Here is a 20,214-nt window from a genome sequence, read left to right as displayed (position 1 = left end):
ACCGGGGGGCGGGCACGCAGCCCCGTACAGATAACGCTGCTCGGAACGGCCAAGCCACCGCTTCCTTCACTTCTTCTGCTCTCATTACCCAGGAGTGTGTACAGCAGTGACAAGTACTGAATGGAGGTTAAGCATGCATAAGAAGCATGTAAAATGTCAACAAAAATCAGTAAGACACAGTTTATGCATTTATCACAATTTCTACCCAGCAGTACTGCTGTAAGTAACTTACTGAGGGACGTTGCAATTAGCAGGTCTCAAAAGAAACGTGAATCAGCAGAGAAGGCAAGCTGTACTCAAGAGCAAGCAGACTTGCTCTTCCCTCCCTTGTGCTTTTGTTTTTTTTTTTTTTTTCTCTTTTTTTTCACCGTCTGACACAATGGCAAAGGCTCCCTCCTTGTTCCTCAACCCAAATTCACTCGCTTGCATTCCCTTTTCCTTTGTCCTGGAGGGAGAAGATTTTTGCTGCAATCTCCTGTAAAAGTGCCATACAGTGCGCTACTTCTTTAAAGGAAATCTGCTCTCTGGAAAAGGGGAATGCCAGATGAATGACGTTATGCTGCTAAAATATGAGGATTTGCAGCCTTTTGCAGGCAAGAGGAGATTGCGTTTTAATTATGGTCTGCCAGGCAGCGGCTACAAGGTTGGGTCCCCGTGTTATCTCCAGGCCGCTGCCCATTTCCCACTGATGGATGCTGACCACTTGCACAACAAACACCTGATTTGCCTAAATAATAATGCTAAAAATCGAGCACTCCATTTCTAAACTATTGATAATCTAGGCCAGTCTTTCTAGACATTGCTCTAGACTGAAACGTTAAATATGTTCACATGCAAGGGTTATCAGACCTGGACACTCACAAGCAAAACTCACATATATATCATGTATGCACATATATTTTACTATGTGTGAAACATGGGATCCTTTCCTTCTATATAAGACTGTCATGCTAAAGGGGAGATAAACCTATATAATAGGATTCAGTCCACTTTTAACCACCTAACTTGCACATACGATTTAGGTATTCAGAAAAGCTGTTTGGAGATGCTTGTATGCTCCATACAGTGGCAGTGCCTTTCATTTTCTATACGGGGAATGTACACTTTAGTGATTCCTTGCGTGCCTTGAACTTAACTGGAAATCGATGTCTATGCACTCAAGATTTCACTCCCTGTTTAAGACAGATCAGCTCCGCCAGCCCTGAACCATCCCAAACCAGTAGCTGTTTCTGATGGGATGGGGAAAAAATTCCCTTTTCTGTACAATCTCACGGATTCAGGTGGCCATTTGGGAGCACGGCTGCAGCTTTAGAGCTGTTAATCACAATTATAACGAGACAAGACTAATCAGATTTCACGCCTCGCGGTGCAAGGAAACAAGAAATATTTCCATGCCTGCTTACCTTGTCGCAGCAAATGCTGCTGCAATTGCAGTGCATGGGCCAGGCTCATCCAGCAAAACAGCTCTAAGCAAACTATCCCTGCTCTACCATATCAAGCCCAGATATTTCAATTACTCCCTTCTTACAGTCAGCAGCTATGGAGAAAAAAAAAAAAAAACCTACAGAGGGGGATATTTCTGCTGCTAACACCTTGAAATTACTTCTTCTCATATCACTAGCTACCTAACCTTGGAAAAAAAATACTCTTTGTAAATATGGCCAACCTGCAAGTCAAGTTGCAATTATTTCTCACCTCGGGGTTCAAAACGTCAGGGATCACCTACAGAAACAGAAGGGGAGGGTGGAAGGAGGCCACGAGAGCTTTAGCTATTTCTTTAAGGCTGCCTTCCGACCAGCTCGAACGGATAAATGATTGACTAAGGAAGGGTTTCAGCAAGTAATTTCCTTCTATGGCCCGAATGAGAGAGGTGCAGAGCCCTGGTGCAGAGGCAATTTGGGAACGCATCTGTTACACTTGTCATCTCCAGCTGAAAGGAGCTCCAAACTCCCAGGTTTGTCTTTCCCCTCCCAGAACTGAAAGAGAATTTTGAAAAGGCTGGCAAAATCATAAAGGCTTCCTTCTTGAACCACGCTGTCCTGATCCTAGGGCTTGCTTCTCGAGCGACTGAGTTATCTGCAATATTCAAAAGTGCTCAGCACTGCCCCGTTTCAACTTCTGTTTCACTGAGTTCTTCTCATCTTGGGCTTTCAGAGACTATTTTGAAGTGTTCAGCTGGCAGTTCATGCACCGGATTGCGTAACATCAAAACTTGTGAGCTGCAAGTAAAGTAGAACATTTTAAAGTATGGAGGTGTCAGGGTAAGGGCCCTGATTTCATACCTATGCCAAGAAAACCTAGGCCTATAGTTGAGAGTGGAAGTTTAAAAAATGCATCTTCAAAAGTTATGGAGATAAAATAAAGGCAGATGTAATCAATTAAGAAAAACACACATACATATATATATACAATGACCCCTCAGACACAGAAGAAAGCTCAAGACAAGCTGTTCACCACCATCCAAGCAATCCTAGCACCCTGTGCTATGGCTCTGTAGTTTATGGTGTTACGGTTGTACTGCCAAGTCCTAGTTCACTGTAGACAGGACTCTTCTTGGCTTCCTAGGAAAAAATAACAGGGAAAAGCCACGATGACTCCTCCAAGAGGCATTTTGGGATCCGCTGAGATGACAGCCTCCAGTTAAAGAAAAGCTGTGGCTCAAACAAAAAGTTAGGAAAATTCAGAAGGGACAAAAAGAGTTCTAGAGGTGTTAAATGCTTTCTAGTTGAGATGGCAAAACAGACTTTGCCTTTTCTTTGGCATGTTTCGATGGGCTAAACCACTCCAGTAACAGAGGATAAGCCGGAGCAAAGACCACTCTAGGTGGCAGCCTCCAATTTCAGGGATCAGAGAAAAATCTCTCAGAGTGGTTCACACGCATTTCAGCTAGAGATTAGAGAGCAACTTGTTTAGTGGACAGACATTTGGTCCTGTTGAGGATAGATAACTAGGTCTGAGAACAAGTGCAACTACTCAGCACGAAGTCAAGGCTCTTCAAAAAGTCACAGAGAAGCTCTTCAGTTTAGGCACATCAGGCACATAAAGGTAATGACAGGCATGTCCTGTAAACATGTCTTATCCCTCTGGCTTTACTGACTGTTCCTGCCTATCGACTGGACGACAGATTCTAGATTTTAAATTCGCTGAAGTCCATGGCTCCCCTTAAAGCGCTTATAACTGGGCAGTCAACCGACGGCTCCGTAAAACACAGCCCTCGGTAACCAGAGTCTGCTCAAAACCCGAATCAACCTGCTACCAAAGACCACATTCGCTAACAGTGCCCTCACGATCCTCTCACTGAAATAAAAACTCTTGCAAATTATTTCCTTTCGAACCTCCCTGTGGGGAGGCACTGCTGAGGAGATGTAGCAATGGAAATCTGAGATTCAGAGGGACCAGCAAAAGGCCAGTGGAGACGCTGATCGCTTAAATATGGTCTGTCTCCCACAGAGTTAGCTTCTCTGGGAGTGATCATAATATGAAACACCTCCAAATGGCTTTTATTAATAGTGAAAATATGGCCATTTTAAAAAGCCATTTTCAGAAAGAAAGAGTATCTTTATATTTGGATTTTTCTACCCCTTTAATTATTTCTTTATTTCTTGTTTGGACCTCAAACATGATGGCTTGAGCAACGTCCAGACATACTTCCCCCCTAAGGCTTTATTTTGCTCTTTTCCCTATCTTAATTTGTCCCCTCCTTTCCAGCCTTTTAAAAGTTTCAGCAGAGGAAAAACACCCCAAAATTAAATGTGCTACAACATTTGGAAAAAAATTTGAAGCCTCCACATTACAGCAAGAGAAGTAAGGACTGCTTCTGCAGGGAAACTAAAAATGTTGCACTGCCACAGTGCTCCTTTCCCAGCACTTACGGATACTGAAGTGAGAAGGTGGCCACCAATCCAGGCTGTTCCCATGCTTGGCATTTCAGCTCATTGCAGAAGCAGTAAATATCCATGAGAAAAAACAAACAGGCATAAAACCCACTCACCTACCCTTCACTGCAAGTAATTATGATGCTAATATTAATTTTTTTTTACTTGTTTATCAAGAAACCCCCTCAAATCTCAGAAGTTATGAATTTTATCAATCTAATTGCCTGACCATGGTGTAACTCTCTAGGTCATTTCTAAATTGCTCCAAAAACAAATGAACAAAGTAATTCCCTGTAACCACTGTCTGCAGAAATATTCACTTGTCTCATGTGCTTAGTGATGTTTCGTTAAAAAGTCAGCCAAATAGGAGCGTAGAAGACGTAGGAATATGCATTTGGAGCTTTTCTACAGCGTTCATGGTAGATCCAAGTGTCTATACGTGTAATTAGCAGGTTTTTCAGTGCATGCTATTAATCCAGTTGACTTCTTTCTGTATCTGTTATATAAATCTGCATTTAGCAATACAGCAGCATAATTTGCTATGTGGTGCTCCTATGATAAGCGGATTTTTTTAAAATCATCATTATGGATGATAATAATTCCTAGAGTGATGCAGAGATATTGATCCATCTTTTTTTTTTTTTTTTTTTTTTTTTTTTTTTAAGTATTTTGCAAAGTGGAGGAACACTGCTATCCTTATTTTAAGGAATGATATAATTGAGAGCTGATGGGAGAGCAACTCAAATACGGTCACCTAGCACCTCAGAATCACAGCTGCAAATCAAATGGGGATATTTCTGGCTATTTTCGCATGCTCTAGCTATTATCCCATGGCTGTCTGCGTTCGCATCTGTGCTCCTGCAGACATTACACAGTGCGAGGAGTCAGGAGGTCCGAAAGTTTCCTTAAGCCATGCACAATAAGTGATTTAAAAAATCTTAATCATCTGAGGCAGTTCACTTCTGCTTTTCCATGATAATGAAGCTTAGCCCATGATATCACAATCATGAATTTTTGTAAAGCATACTTAGCTCTTAAGAAAAAGTGCCGGATTAAACAACCCTGCAGGCTGAATCCTTTGCTTTGAATAATGAATTTAGTACAGGCAGTGGCAAGCTGCTTTAGATAGGCCCACGAACCCTGCTAAAGCAAGGCCAGCCTCCGTGTCTGCTGAGTCTTTGGCTTCTTTATCTCTACAGCCAACAGGGTATTTTTATTTTTAAATGTTTTTCACAGTTGAGAATTACTCACAGGAACAGTCTCAGAGCCGTCAGAGGGCAATGCCTTTTGGTTGCTGCCTATCTGTTATAACTGGCCAGAATATAACCACTTGCAGATATAAACAACAATTATTTTTTAGATGCAGGAGCAAACAACAGGGGAAAAAATGACCTCGGGAAAAATTCTAAATTTGCCTAAAACACACTGCTCCACTACTGGGACTTTGCATCACTATTTTTAATCTTTCTATCATTATTTTATTTTAATCTGGTTGTAGAGATGTGTTTCAAAGAGCTGACAATAGAAATTTGGAGGGGAAACACTGATGGTGCGACTTTAATGAAGTTCAGTCAACTCCTAGCTAGAAACTACACTAGAAACAACCTGTTCAGTCTCTCTCCCTCTCTCTTTATCTTAGCACCTATCTCGTGCTCCTCCTCAAGTGTTACATGTTCCTTTGCTGCCACCGGGAGGGATTTCTTCCTTGCTGTTGGAGCCTCTACAACCCTAGATCCAGCCTGGGGATCTGCAGCAGTCCGTTCCCGTGCTAGCAGCATCATCGTGGTTGCAGTGTAGACATGGTCAAAAAGTCAACCGAAAGCTTTTGCTCTTCATTAAAAAAAAAAAGAAGAAGAAAAAAAGGAGCACAAAACAATATCATCTTGCCAAGCCATGTAACTAGGAGTTTGCAACTATCTGCTGGTGATAAAGATTATTTCCCTGAATCCTCTTACAAAGCTCCAAAACTGGCATAAGCACCAACGACTAAACTTCTCAAGCTCCTTTCTTGTGAGATGCCACGTTATGCAATTGGAAAGCGATGCCAAACGAGTTTATTGGACCGTATTTCCATTGCGCTGCTGGAGCACTGTGAGTTCCTGAAGGCTCTGGCATCGTGAGGACAGTGTTTTCCTGAGAAAGTGCCTGTTTTTCATTCCCCTTTCTGTGCCCGGAGGGAAGCACTTCCGGAAGGGTGCTGGGAAAACACACAACGTTTGTGGCAGAGGGAAGCAACATCTTGGAAATGGTAACGTGAACTAAAATCCACTAAGCATCGGCACTTGTTACACTGATTTAACTGTATGCATTCCATTCGTGAAACAGCTTTTGACCCTGTGCTTTTCCAGCCAAGATCCCTCCGCTGCAAATCTCCCTCAGCGTTTTCCTTTTCAACGCTGCGATCCCGACCATTTTCCCAGTGCTTTGCCTCCTCGCACGGTGAGGTGGTTTCGTGAGGCTGATAAACATCTGCCCGAGAACCCCGCTGGCAGAGCTGAAGTCATTTTCAGGTGTGAACACGGGTGCGTAGAAAGCAATTCGAGCTTAACTAGCCATGATGCATGAGGGCACGATGGAGTATCAGGCGTGACTGGGACCAAAATAAACCCGAGCGGCAGCGAGGATGCAGCTCTGCTAAGGCTACCGGAGTGTGACCTACCTGGACCGCGATATTTGGCAGGATCTCTGGCGGGAAAGAGCGACACGTTAACCCATGACTCTGCCGCCGGGCAGATGGCACTGCTCTGCTGGGGATGTGCGTGACACGGCTTAAAAATCTCAGCTCCTGACTCTTGCGAGATTGCTAATTACTGTGGAACAAAACCACCCTACTGGATTTCCTAATTAGCTTTTTTATGCTTGCAGAATATCCTTGTCTAGGGAATAAAAGCCAGAATGCAGTTGGATTTCTATGAATCCCAGAAAAGATCCATTTCTTTGCTGGTGGTGCCAGTGCATCACTTAATTCTTTTGAGGCTCAAAATATCTGATGCCCAATTCTTGCTATTTCAGCAGTTATTTAGCACCATTTCCACCTGTGACTGACAGAGCAGAACCCCTTCTGCTCTGTGCTGCTTGCAAGAGAAATAATTGCTAAAAATTAGAAATATCTGTTCTGCCTCAGCATAGGGTCTGGACAGACATCAATAGCCCTCAGCTTCACCAGCAAAACACACATTACTGAGCTGCAGAGACCTCCTCAGACCTTCCCTCTAGCCTTCCCCAAGGCAAAAGCCAGGACCCTGAAGCTCCCCTTGTCCAAAGGGACTGCTGCATCCAGCTCCAAAACTGGTGGGATTGCAGTCTAAGCATGCACAAATGCAAGAAAATGCAAAATGCAGAACTTTCTTGGGGTGCCCTATTTCTTTTTAGTGTATCTTTTCAATGAGTGCTTCATATTCAGAAGTGGGAGAGTAAATGTTTTCAACCAGCTCCATGAAACATATAATGATGCATGCAACTTCCCCTGTCAAAACTTCTAGGCATTTTGCACAGGCTGGGCAACACACAAACAAAAAACCGTGACTTCTCAACGTCACGCACAAATTGCTGCACGAAATCCTGCAGATTCCAGAGCCTACAGGAAACAAGTAGATTCAGATGTTAAATATATAAATATATGCAAAATGCACACTGTTATCTTTTTCTGTGTGTTTTGAAAATGTAATAAAATGCATAAACTGTGATTTCGCTACATTTTTATGGATAGAATAAAAATATTCCTATAGAAACAGAAGTGATGTTCTTCACTGCTCCACACTCAAACTTCCTTTACTCCTTGTGCCGTTCAGTGACGGTGGCTAGTACCGTGGCATCCTTCCCCGCTGACAGACGGGACTGTCATGTTTCGCTTTTGCCCTCAGCATCACCTGGCACTGAGTTTGCGAAAAGGTTCGTGCTCTGAGAGTAATTCCAGGTCTGTACACCTTGGAGTTAATATGCAGCCTAGGTCATCAGCATGCATTTATTTTTCTTTCCAATATGTTTTTTTTTTCTTTTGCAGAGAGCCTTTCTCTCCGAAGGCGCTTTGGTACCCAAAAGGGATCGCCAGCTACCGAAGCCTGCGCCGCACTTGGTGTCCGAGGGCCAGGCCAGCCGCGCGACGGCTCTGCGCCGCTGCTCCATACCTCGGCCCTGGGCTTTGCGTTGAGATATAGGCACAAGCTCTAAAAGTCCCTTTTCAAAAGCTTGGTCCGGGTGAAGCTCTGGGTTTCGGCTAACCTCTTGGCTCCCCAGTTACAGCAGACCCGTGTTTTGCACACAGTTGTAAAAAACGCGGGGTTTGAGGAGATACAGCGCTACGACGTGGGCCAGCTCCCGTCCCCCCCGCCTGCCTTCAGCCAGCCAGTTACGGTCCCTGCCCTCGGGCCCGACGGTCCAGAGCCGAGACGGGCTCGGGGAGGGATCTTCGACCCCACGAGAGGAGAAAAACCGGCAGCCGGCGTTTTCCGCGGGGCGCCGGGGGACCTTCCCGGCCGACGGACAGCGCGAGGACCCACGTCACCGCACGGGCGACGGCAAGGCGGCAGGCTCGGCCCCCGCGCGCAGCTCAGGCGGCCGCGGGACGCCTGGCGGCCTCGGCTCGGCCCGGCCCGGCCCGGCCCGGCCCGGCCCGGCCCGGCCCGGCTCGGCCCAGCCCGGCCCGGCCCGGCGGCCCCCGCGCGAGGAGGCGGCGCGGGCGGCACGCTCACCTCTGCTCAGCCCGTCGGGTCCCCGGAGGATTCGGCACTCCTCTATCTGGCCGAACGGAGAGAACATCACCCTGATATCGTTCTCATTACACTTCTTCGAAACCATTCCTATGAACAATTTTCTGTCTTCCACAGCTAGAAGATAAAAATAATGAATGAGCAAAGGCCATTTCATCTTTTTTCCTGTGATCAATGCTTCATTACCACATCAAACCGGGCTCCCGTCACGTGAGGCCGGCTCTGTAACTGAAGACAAGTCCTAAGGCAAACACTTTATACTCACAACTGCCCTTCCCCCCAAGCCCGAATCTCCGGTTTTTCTTGATCTCACCCCCCCCACGACCACTGTTTTTTTTCAGCGGTGGTTGCTGTTTGGATAATGTATTAATTGGCCGCCCCAGTCCTGCCGCCTGTGCCTCCCCGCGGCGGCTTCGAAGCGAAAATCAGCGAGCAGAGATACCCTCGCACAGATGCTCACGCAGACAGATTCCTTCAGGCCCGGAAGAAATCACGACGGGGAGAGGGTGAAGAAACGCTCAAAACGCTCTCCGCGAGCCACCCCCTCCAACGCTGCGCTTGCGAGAAACGCAGAATTACTGGTAAAACGTTTCCCGCCCGTATCATCACCAACGCCAGCCGAAGCCGGGCTGCTATCCTCCTAATCCAACGCCGAGCTACCGGTCCGAAGCTGCGGACTCTTGTCAAGAAAGAAACAGCTCATCAAAACTTAACTCCTCTTGGAAAGACTTTTCTTTTTTTTTTTTCTTTTTTTTTTTTTTTAAAAAAAAAGGTTACCTCGCCATCCCATCTATACTGAACCAAAAACCTAAGCGCTTATTATACAGTATATACTCTAGTGCTTTCTTCTTCTCTCGAAATGGCATGTAAATCCAATTCACTGTTAATGAGCAGGCTGTCAGAGCTGGTGGGGAAGCAAAGAGAGAAGGAAGGCTTTACTCCAGAGAGTCTGCAGTGCACTTATTTATTTCTATTATTGTGCAAATTATTTTTGTAATGAAGTATTTTCATTTTGGGGCTAACAAAAAATAATAATGACTCTTCCCTTGCTCCCCAGCCCACTCTCCTTGTATTAGCATGAGTTTGTCAAATGGAATAAATTGCAGCTGAGAAGGAAGAAACTGCATCTATTTTCATAGGATTTTATTTGTGTTATACTTCAACACTTTAACGGCATTTAATAATTTCAACAATAAAGAAGAAGAGGTTCATGTTTATTGATCACAAGAGAGGTGCTGGAAGTAATTTTTTCTCTGAATTGCTGAGTTTAAAAAGTATTTGTAGCTTTTATACAAGCAAGTGCCAAGACCACACATTTTTCCAGATTCCAGAACAGAGGCCAGCCCCTGGAATCTCAGCTTCTCACTCCACAAGCTTGCAAGAAAATTGGTGTGAATTTAATGCTCAGGAGCAGCAGCTTTTCTCAGCAGACATTCCTCAAGTCTCAACATCTTAATTCCCACTTTATACTCAGGTTCCACGTACAGGTTAACCGTTCAGAAAGGGTTAACCGATGATGAACATGTGGGATGAGCCTGTTCTATATAGACCAGTATATAAGACCTTCTGACCGGGATTGATATATATATATATTTTAAACATCTCTTCATGAAACTCTACACCTTATTTGTAATATTTAGTGGGCCCTGGTGTTCCTAGTAATTATTGTATGGATGGTGGTGGAGCCCATAGGCAGGCACTGGGTGAGCCGCCAGCGGGGCCGTGGCTGGAGCTCCAGCTGCCGCTGGGCAAGGCGGAGGGGGAAGTTCACGCCTGCTGGGGGCACTTGCGTGGGCAGGTGAGATGATGATACCTGCAACCTGGCTGCTTAAAATGCCTCTACTGTCATGAATCATCCCTTCGAGGAAGGTCCCTGGCCAGGCTGAGCGCTTGACACTGGCCACATGCTATGGCCCTGGAGAAAGACTCTAAGTAAAGAAATTCAGATGGAAACTCAAAGAAATGAGGGACTTTGTACTGACACAGGATCCTCATGTGCCAAGCAAGCAGCAGAGCCCCGGTGGCCCCCAGCACGCCTCTGCCCTCCCTCAAAGCCCAACGCGAAGGCTTTGTTTTAATTTCCCCAAAGAGGAGCTGATGACAAACTCCCCACCGGCCTCCTTCAGTTTTGCTAGTAAACCTATAAACATCCCATTTAACTAACATGATTTGCAGGTTTTCAGCTTCAGGGTGATTTTGTAGTAAATTAAACATCCAGCTCCCGTGTACTGTACATCTTAGAAATGCAGATTTCACAAAGGATGCTCAGAGTACAGAAAACATATTGATATGGTGACGTGCTCGGCATTCAGCGCCATTTGGCAGCGCTGCTCACCGCTGAAGCTTAAGAAAATTGCTATTCTATTTTGGCTAGAGGCCCAGGATAAAAAATATTTAAAGGGACAATAGTTAGGATCAAAATGACATGTTTTCACCCTGTCTGATGTAACCTCTGATATTATTAGGTCGAAGTAAATTTCAGCTACATATTTTCATGCAGAAAAAGGAATGCATTTTCACCTGCATAAGACTGACTACCTGAATTTGCTTCTGCATTTTTGGTCACCTGTTTCTGCCCTTTATTTCCTAAAAGGCTCCTTATGTGCCTTGCAGGAATGGAGTGAGAATTAAACAGATAACAGACTGTAAGAAGCACGGGTCAAATTTATTTAGAGGTTAGCATACTCCTCCTTTGCATATTACAAACGCAGGTCAGCTCTGCTGCCCAGGCACAGTTTGGTGCGATACAGCCAGGGCTAAACCTGCTGGATTTGGGATGAAAATATTTTGTAGGTGTTCGCGGTGCGGGAACCTTATGTAACTAATTGCAGATAATCTGTTTTTCAATGAGGTGAACTTTTCTCACAACCCCATGAAGCACACTGATAGCTCTCCCCTGCCTAGCAAGAGTGCCTGGGTATCTCACTTGAGGAGACATAACCACACTTCAGCTGTGGAAAGGTAGGTGAGATGAATTCCACCTTTGCTTTAGGTCTGCTTTCACGCTGGAGTCTCCTACCTTCTGGCAGTGCTACACCCAATTTGCAAAATGCCATTCTGAGGGTCCGATTTTTTAGCTTTCCAACAGTAATGAACACTTTTTAGGAGGGCACTCCCCATTTCTCAGATTACTAGGTCACTTGTGCTAATCCATGGGAATGAAGGGCAGTGATTATTATCAGTATGCTACAGAAGAGCTAAAACCTACAATAATCATGGGAATCTGCCTTAAGGTTCTACAAACTTTGCTCTTCTCTCATTCTAAACCCCCAAAATTCCTTCATGAAAAATCGCAGGAATATTCCTTTATTATACATTTTGACAGCCCCTGTCAGTTCAAGAGCACATTTCCCCTCCAGAAGTTGCCTTCTCTTTTGAGCCAATCAAGAAATGGTTAATTATGTATAAATGGTTATTTATTATTTTTTTTTCTTCCAGGAGGGAAAAGGGGAAAACAGACTTTTTATCCTTATCTGTAAGCCTGTGAAAAACCCTCGCGTACAATCTGTCAAAGTCACACCTGGATCCAGGGCTGCTTGCATTAATTATCAACTTCTCTATGTGTTAGTGCTAACATATGGCATTTTATTACTCCCTCCAAGTCGGCGAAGTCGTGCCACTTAGAATTTCAAAATTATTTCTTCAAGTTTTCACAGATAAAATAAATAAAAATAAATGATAAGATCACACAGCTCTCCCCCACTGGCCCCCCTCCCCTTTTTCATGGAGAATTTCATCATTTTCCCTGAAGCGTTGGTGTTTTGAACTATTTAAGAGTATACTATCCTCAGGATATGTGCCTAAAAGTATTGACAGTATTCAAATCCTGATCCAGAAAAAATTAAGTATTTACTAAATTGTGGCATGTGACTACTGACTACATAAAGTCAAGCATGCATTTACACGGTTTGCTGGATTAGCGTGCAGGAACCTACAATTTTGAAAAAGGAAAACATCCTTAAATAGCCAAATGCTGTGAGTGATGAACACTGGAGAGCAAACTAGCAATGGTGGAGTCTTCAAAGCCTTCAAGCCATGCTTTTCTGGCAGGTGTTTCTTAACCGAAACTTGGCCAATGCGTTAAACCCACTAACTGACTAGTGATATAAAGGTGGTCAGGACTATATTTAATGGGTGATCAGAACAGGATATACTATAAACTTCATCATCTGAAACTCTTTCAGGGATGCTACATTTATCAACAACAAGAGCTTTTTAAGAATCCTCCAGGGTAGACAAATAGACAAAATTAGACCTAAAGGCAAATCTTTCTCTATCAACTCTAGCTGCTAAAAGCTCAGTGGGAGAGATTACGCTTTGGTTCACCCGTGTGAGAGGAGAGATGACTCAGAGACATGAGCTATCGTTCTCCATTCCCACTCCTGTAGGGAGGGAAGGGATGGAGATGATTGCCTAGATCTATCAGTCACCCAGTTCTTACCCAGAAGAAAACAGATCTTCATGTTGCTAATGAAGTTTGAATATTGCAGAGGTGCCAAGGCACTTCATTAAGCAAGTACAAGAGGTATAATTTCTACATCCTTCTCCCAATTTCCAAGAGGCAAGCTTGGCCTTCTGTGCTAAGGGACAGGCTTATGAAGGGACACATAAATCTAAACACAGGTACAGTGACGGGGAAGGAGGAGCATTTCATAGTAGCACTCCTGGGCTTGGGTGCTGATTCAAATCTTTTTGCGGGAGACTTAATATGGGGAGGCATGAATCTTCTCTGGTTGTATTTTGATACCACAACTGGGAACGTGGTAGAAAGCAAAATGTTTAGGAAGAGTCACAAAATTATAAGCCCTTCACATGTTTTTGGATCTGAATTCTAGAAATGGGCAAATGACCATAAAATCATCCACCTCAGCAGGATTTTTGGTATTATCACACAGCAAATACTGTTCTTTGAAAAAACTCTGTAAAATGAACATGGGGACCTCACCTGAATGGAACCTGAACAGGTCTTTCAAGCTTTCCACAGATGTGGAAGAACAGCAGTGAATGCCCAATCTCCCTCACACATTACTTTTCACTAGCTGCTTGGAAATTTAGACTGAGGGAACTTCTTTACCCTCTTTGAAACTTCAAAAACACTACTTCACTTACAAAAGGCAGGGAGATCCTCCCATTACTCAGAAAACAAAGAGTTTCAAGTGTACCTCAAAAGTTTGAGCACCATGAAAACCAAGACCCCTTGGCATGCCTGCCTTCCCTTCCTCTTTGAACGAATCAATCTTGTTGAAGGGGTATGCTTTCTTCCTGCCATTTGCTGTTGGCACAGCTAACATGCCTCCTCAGATGGAGAGCCTGCAGCATATGGGAAACATGTGCCAAGCACTCCCCTGGGCTGTTGTTCCTTCTCTTCTGGCTCTCCAAGCTGTTTGCAGACTCTCACCTCCTGCATGGAGGTGCTTCCTACACCCGATCACCTACAATATGCCTGCAAGAAGTGCATGCACTTGCCAGAAAACTAAAGCAGGCATCTAGTTGGACAATGGCAACCTCAGATCTTTCAACGTTTTTTCCCCAAAATACAAAGAAAGTCAACCTCCCTCCACCCTAAAACCCAACCCCTGTGATTCTCACGTGGAAGACAGGCACAAGAGGCTATTCTGAAGATTCAGGGTATCCCCATGGTGCAGACAGCACTACCATGTAGATATGCCCACACTAAGAGCAGCGAGGAGCTAATTTACCCTGCTTTCTAAGCACGTTCTACTTGCAGAGCAGGAACAGGAGTTGCACAATTCCCCATAGTGCTTTGCCAATATGTTCAATCTTCTTTAGGAGGAAAAACTTCAGGCAATGAACACGTAATTCATTTGGAGTCTATTTTGCTCCATTGTCTGTTATGTTCCTAATTTGCCAGGAACTTAAAGTGAAATTTTTCCTTGAAAGAAGGACCTATATAGGCTATAATTAGCTCGGAGGGTCCTGGCTGGTGTTCTGGTACCTAAGGGAAAAAAAACTTTGCCCATTGCAAGCACAATAAAAACGAGGAGGTGAAATTTTGATTTGAATAGCAAAGCTCTCGCTCACCACGGAGGGGTCTGACAAGTCTGACAAGTTCTGGCCTCCTGCTCACGCAGATGCCCTGGTCTCTTTTCCGAGCATTCAATGAAAGGCAATAAATTGCTGCTAAAATGCTGTTCTTGGATAACGCGAAAGAGAGAGCACAAGTGACAGCTCAAATGTGCTGTGCTTGTGGCCAGTTTTGTTTTGAAAGCTGTCCTTATAGGAAGTCTAGCACAATGTGAAGTTTTAATTTCCTCCTAAACTTTATAATCCTTGGAGAAGCCTGAAAATGGGATGCACTACAATTAGCAAAAAAAGAAGCCTTAAAAAAGCCTTGCGGAGAGATTTAGAGCCCAATCATAATTTACATTTGCAGGTATGTAGATCTCTAAGTGCACGGCTTCTGCCCTGATTACTAATTAATGAGGTGCAAAGATGCCTGTTGGAGGAACCAGCTCTGATTATGTGGGCCTTATGGGAAAAAGAAGCTCTTGCAAGCTAAGAAGGGAGATGATATCTTTAACATACATTTTAGAAAATTACAGGAACAAATCAAGGGGAAAAATATACACATGTATATATTTTTAAAGAATCACACACAGCCAGGTTGCGTTACCATCCGATTATCTTATTTCCTTGAATATACAAACCTGGCATGTTTAATAGATTTAGCATGCTATTTTGCATGTCATATACATCCACTTAGGCAGTAACCTAGTATTCTGAATGGATATTACTGTCATTATAGCATTCATTTTAGAATGGTTGAGAGGAATAAATATACTGCGAGATGCAAGGTGGGTTTCCCAGTTCAGAACTAAGCATATGATTAAAGCCTAAATTTGGCTGAGATTCAGAACGGCATCATTCTATAAAAAAGGAAGTTTAGGCAAATGTTTAAGGACCCGTCAGACGCTTACACAATTTGTTAACATGAGAATGCTTGCTTTTGTTTTGTTTTGGTTTGGTTTGGTTTTCTCACCATTAAAATTTCATCTCTATTCTATCAATACCAGGGGCTCCTGGATCACCTAACTCCCAGCAGAGCAAGTGGAAGACACATGTAATGAGGTAGGCCATGACATACAGCATGTCCGAGGCAAGAATGCTTTTCAGAACATTTCCTTCTTTAAAACTGAAGATAAATTGGAGTTCAGAGTAGGTCAATATCTTTCCAGACCTGTCAGCTGTAGGGAAACCTCATACAGTTTTCATAGCACAGGGAGGAACACTCTTGCAATGTTTTGTGTGCTTTCATGAAAAGAGAGTCACAATTAAGTAAAAATAAGTTAAAACACATACCATTGGACTTTTCACTATCTGCAGGTTTCATCTGAATAGGATGATGCATCTAAAAATAAAAAAGAAAAAGAGTAAGGCAGGTTGGATAGTCATAAAAAGCGAGAATCATGTTTCTAATGAGGGGCTAAAAGGATATAGGATCAGTATTAAACATGCTCAAGTGATATAAATTCAAAACAGCACAATATTATAGGCTTTTAAGAAAAAATAAAATGGTAAAGAAGCATTTTACAACCAGGAAGATTAAAAAAAAATAGATCATTGGGCCCACAGGACTCATATAAAACTTTAATTTGCTGTATCTAGTTTCAGAAGACCACTAAAGTTACAGCCCTCATTAGTTTATGGCATGCTTGCTTTCTATTTTACCAACTTTTTTCTCCAGTTCAACCACTGCCTGAACCAAGATGGAATTTTCAAGTAATTTAAGACCTAGTAAGCATTTGAAACACACTCAGAGGAGTTTAGCTTGACAAATGAACTTTGCTCGTAATTAAAAAACCATGTGCTGATTCTTTCAGTACTGGAGAGGAAGAGACTTGCACCTCCTATTACTGCTTAGTACCTTACCTTCTTTTTAGAAAATCTCATATGCTCCTTCGTAAAGCTTCCACCACAACACAGAATAGCTCTGTTTTCTATAAAAACTCCCAATACTTTTTCCTTTTCAAACTATTCCTCTTTTCTTCCCACCTCTTACTGCAAAAAAACTCTGTACTGTTCTGTGCTGTACATCACATGATGTCCTGTCTTCACATGCTTGCTATGGTGTGTCCTTGTCTTTTGCTACCAAATGTTATTTCCACATCTCTTCTTATTTACTATGCCAATGAAATCTCCTCCAAATTTTTCTTCTATCTGTTCAGGAATAGCAACACCACAACAGCTAATAAACTCTCTCTGATCTGAGTGCATGGCACCTCCACTGGACTTTCCTCTTTTGATTATAGCCAGCTGTACATCTACTGCAATAGATTTAGGTGACATTTGTTAGAGCTCCTCAAATGCCTTCAGAAGTCATGTTTACATTGCAAAAATGCTCCCCTTATTTTCTTCAGCAGGGCTCTGCAGAACTGCAGGCATTTGCCTGCAGAAACCTTATTGCAGCAGTGAGGCTACTGAGTTCTCTTTCTTCATCAATCCCTCCCCAGTTCTCATGGGCATACAGGAAAGTCTATGCTCTTACTGCTTTTATATCATCTTTCAGTGCACCAAAGCTGAGTATTGCCTAAAACTGTTAGAATCAATGCCATTTTTTATAAAGACTATAATGCCAAATTTGGTTTTGGAAAACAGAACCAGCTGAGCGGGAGATAACATCCATACACTCATATCAAACGTGTTCCCAGAGCTGTGAACAAGCAAATCTGCGTTGGTTTTGGTGGAGTCACATAACCTCCAGGGATATATTTGCTAGACTTTTTAGCAAATATAAAATATTGTTGTGAATATTCCCAGAAGATTTACTCAAAATTCAGAGTGCTTCCTGGCCCTGCAAATCAATGCATTCCTTGTACTGCCTGAAAATTCCCCACTGTGCCCTAAGGAAAAGGCAAAGCCGCAAGGTGGACGTAGCCACCAGGATGCATAAATTTGTTTTAATTTTAACAATTCTGCTCTCTTTGAATCATTTGTTTCCCAAATGGACTTTAACAGCCCTGCACTTTCCGTCCACCGCTCCTATTCAATCTAATTTATAGCAAAAAGGGAACTTATATTGTACTCCGTCTTCTTTAACTAGTGCTTAACATTTAGCTGGCATCAACAATAGACTGGGCACTGCAGGAGACTTTAAATTCACAGCAATGTGGTGCAACACGTCCACTCAGCAAGCAAAAAAGTGAAAGAGGAGAAAAGGTGCAACCTGCTCCAATGAGCGCACTGCAGGCACTGGCGGCTCTGCGGAGTGCCGGAAGGATGAAGCAATAAAGCAGCCGACGGAGTTGAGTTGTCTGGATGCCTGTAGGAGCGTGCAGCCAAGAGCAGCAGATAAAGACAAGCTGAGGTAGACAAGAGGAGATACGTCTCCTGATATTAGAGGGCCAGAAGGATATAGGATACTATCCTAGGACCACTGGGAATGCCACTGCTCAGTTCACAGTAAATTTGGGAATACGCATCTGTAGAAAAATCAAACTAATCTAGATCTTATGTAGACTTCTTTTCTCACTAGCAAGCATAAATCAGGAGTGATTCCATTGCATTTAACAGCATCGTATCATTGCAAAACTAATGAAAGATTCAGACCAAGCCTGGAGGGTTTAAACAGTAGCATACCCATGGCAAAAGGGGATGCAATACACAAATACGGCTTTGGCAAAGAGGTGGAAAAAATACGTTACTGTCAGTTCTCTAACATGAGAGGGCTCATGTTGAAGCTTGTTTAACCCTGACCATCACCAATTGATACGTTAATGACCTTTAACACTGGATTCAATAAAACATGCCATTTATAACCCGAAATGGGTTTTATAGAGTCACTGGTTCGCATCTCATTATTAAACTCATTGCTGACCTCTAGAGACAACTGCCGTGACAATACATATTATAAGCTCTGTAGCCATAAAATATTTAAAAGTAGGTGTAAAAAAAAAAGGAGAAAAAAAGAATGAATCTCGAAGAAGAGTGCAGCGAATACGAAAATTAAAGGGGCAGACGCAAAAGCTAAATTGGTACAATCCCTTCACTCTACAACGAGCAAAAAGGAAAATAATCTGTGCGTTTTATATCTTGCTTGGGTAACTGTAGACTATAAAATAATAAAAGAGCTGCGCTTTCCCAGGCCCTCCAAAAGATTATAGACGATACAAACCTGTTTCAAATTAGATGCCACCCACTAGAATCATGTCATCTACGGCAATGAAGGATTTCACGTCTTATCAGCAAGCTGTTATTGTGGCTATACATCAGAGAGCTGCACACTTCGGCAGCCCAAGGTAAGCGATGGCTCAGTATGTCACGTCGCCATGCAAACAGGAAACACTTTCCTCTGCAGCTTGAAGAAAATATAGCTTTGCTTCTAAAAATACACTCTGAACGCTCTTTTGCAATTAGTAGGTAGGGAAGAGTAAGGGAAGTAACTGCAGTAATTTATGCATACAGTATATACACTATACTGAGCATGGCCCCTACAGCCAAGGGGTGAGGGCAGCAGCAAGCCCAAGCCAAGGCCTAGCGTAATCACCAATCAGCTAAATCTTTTCTTTCTCCCCCCTCTTTTTCCTGAACACACACAACCGTACGTACATAGAACTTCATCAGAGAGAAGAAAACCCAACAGAGCAACCAACCCGAAACCCTTTCAGCACCATGAATCCTCCCCTGCCTCCGCGTCCTCCTCCCTGCTGCAGCCCTGCCACCCATCGCCTGCTCGCCGAAACCAGGTGATGCCTGCGCGGGAGGAGGCGAGTGGGTGGGCTGAGAGCCTCTTCCTGGCACAACCGCTGCGAGGAAATTCGATTAACTCAGGGTGGAAAGCTGCCTGGGACCGTGGAGGCTGTCGCGGTGATTAAGCCATCATTTCAGGCAGCTTTCTCTCATCGGCTGTCAAATCCGATTCCCCGACCCCCGTGGGCTTTACTCGTTCAGGAGATGCTCAAAAGCAGAGGCGATAGTAAGCAAAGGGCACTAGGGGGGGAAGTGGGAGGACTTCTTCACAGGCATGGCCCGGTGCGGGACCGGCACACTCCGAGTCTGCCACCCAGAGGACTTCGGTGCACAAAGTCCATGCTGCAAGGAGGTACAACCAAAATTAAGTGAAAGTTTTCTTTTCTTTTTTTTCTTTTTCTTTCTTTCTTTTTTTTTTTTTTTTTTTTTTTTTTTTTTTTTCCCAAGAGAGAACCAGGCAGGAGCACTTCCTTGTGTTTATTCTCAACTCCTTGACTGCTCCTGGAAGCTCACCAAAGCCTGCTCCACCACCCAACAGGTATTTCAAACACCTCCAACATGCCCCACACAAGGGGCTACAGAACGAGGAAAAAACCCAGAGCAATGCATGCAAGAGGTCCAACAGGGGCAAAAATAAGCAGAAGGCCCCAAGGAAGGGAGAAGGGATTGAAAATAATTACCCAATGGCAAGATGAAGGCCAAAAGGGATCGTGAGAGCTTGCAATTATTGACCCATTCCCCTAAAGAACTCGCATTATTTGGGTGACATCCAAACCAAGCAAACAGCAAGAGGATTAAAAGACGACAGCTTGCTTGTATTTTGTCATTTCTATCATTTTGGGACCTGCTTCTTGCTAGCACTGATCATTGCTGAAGCCATGGGAGATTTCCTTTACATTTCATGTGTCTCAAAACTATAAAAT

At 43.6% G+C, this 20,214-nt stretch overlaps 1 protein-coding gene across 6 annotated transcripts in view; it reads right to left on the bottom strand.

Annotated features, from left to right (window-relative positions):
* The window catches only part of CELF2 (CUGBP Elav-like family member 2), a 206,060-nt gene that overhangs the window by 50,696 nt on the left and 135,150 nt on the right, over positions 1–20,214 (bottom strand). For all 6 annotated transcript variants that reach the window (XM_062580586.1, XM_062580593.1, XM_062580617.1 and 3 more), the window contains exons 4-5: positions 15,905–15,953; positions 8,567–8,701 (exon numbers count right to left, since the gene is read on the bottom strand). In XM_062580586.1, coding sequence (XP_062436570.1) covers positions 8,567–8,701; positions 15,905–15,953 — 184 coding nt within the window. The remainder of the gene's footprint in view (positions 1–8,566; positions 8,702–15,904; positions 15,954–20,214) is intronic.

The sequence above is a fragment of the Rhea pennata genome, chromosome 1, assembly GCF_028389875.1.
Source record: "Rhea pennata isolate bPtePen1 chromosome 1, bPtePen1.pri, whole genome shotgun sequence".
In the NCBI taxonomy this organism is placed as follows: Eukaryota; Metazoa; Chordata; class Aves; order Rheiformes; family Rheidae; genus Rhea; species Rhea pennata.
Note: the sequence above shows the minus strand (reverse complement) of the source record. Positions and strands in the feature narration are given on the sequence as shown.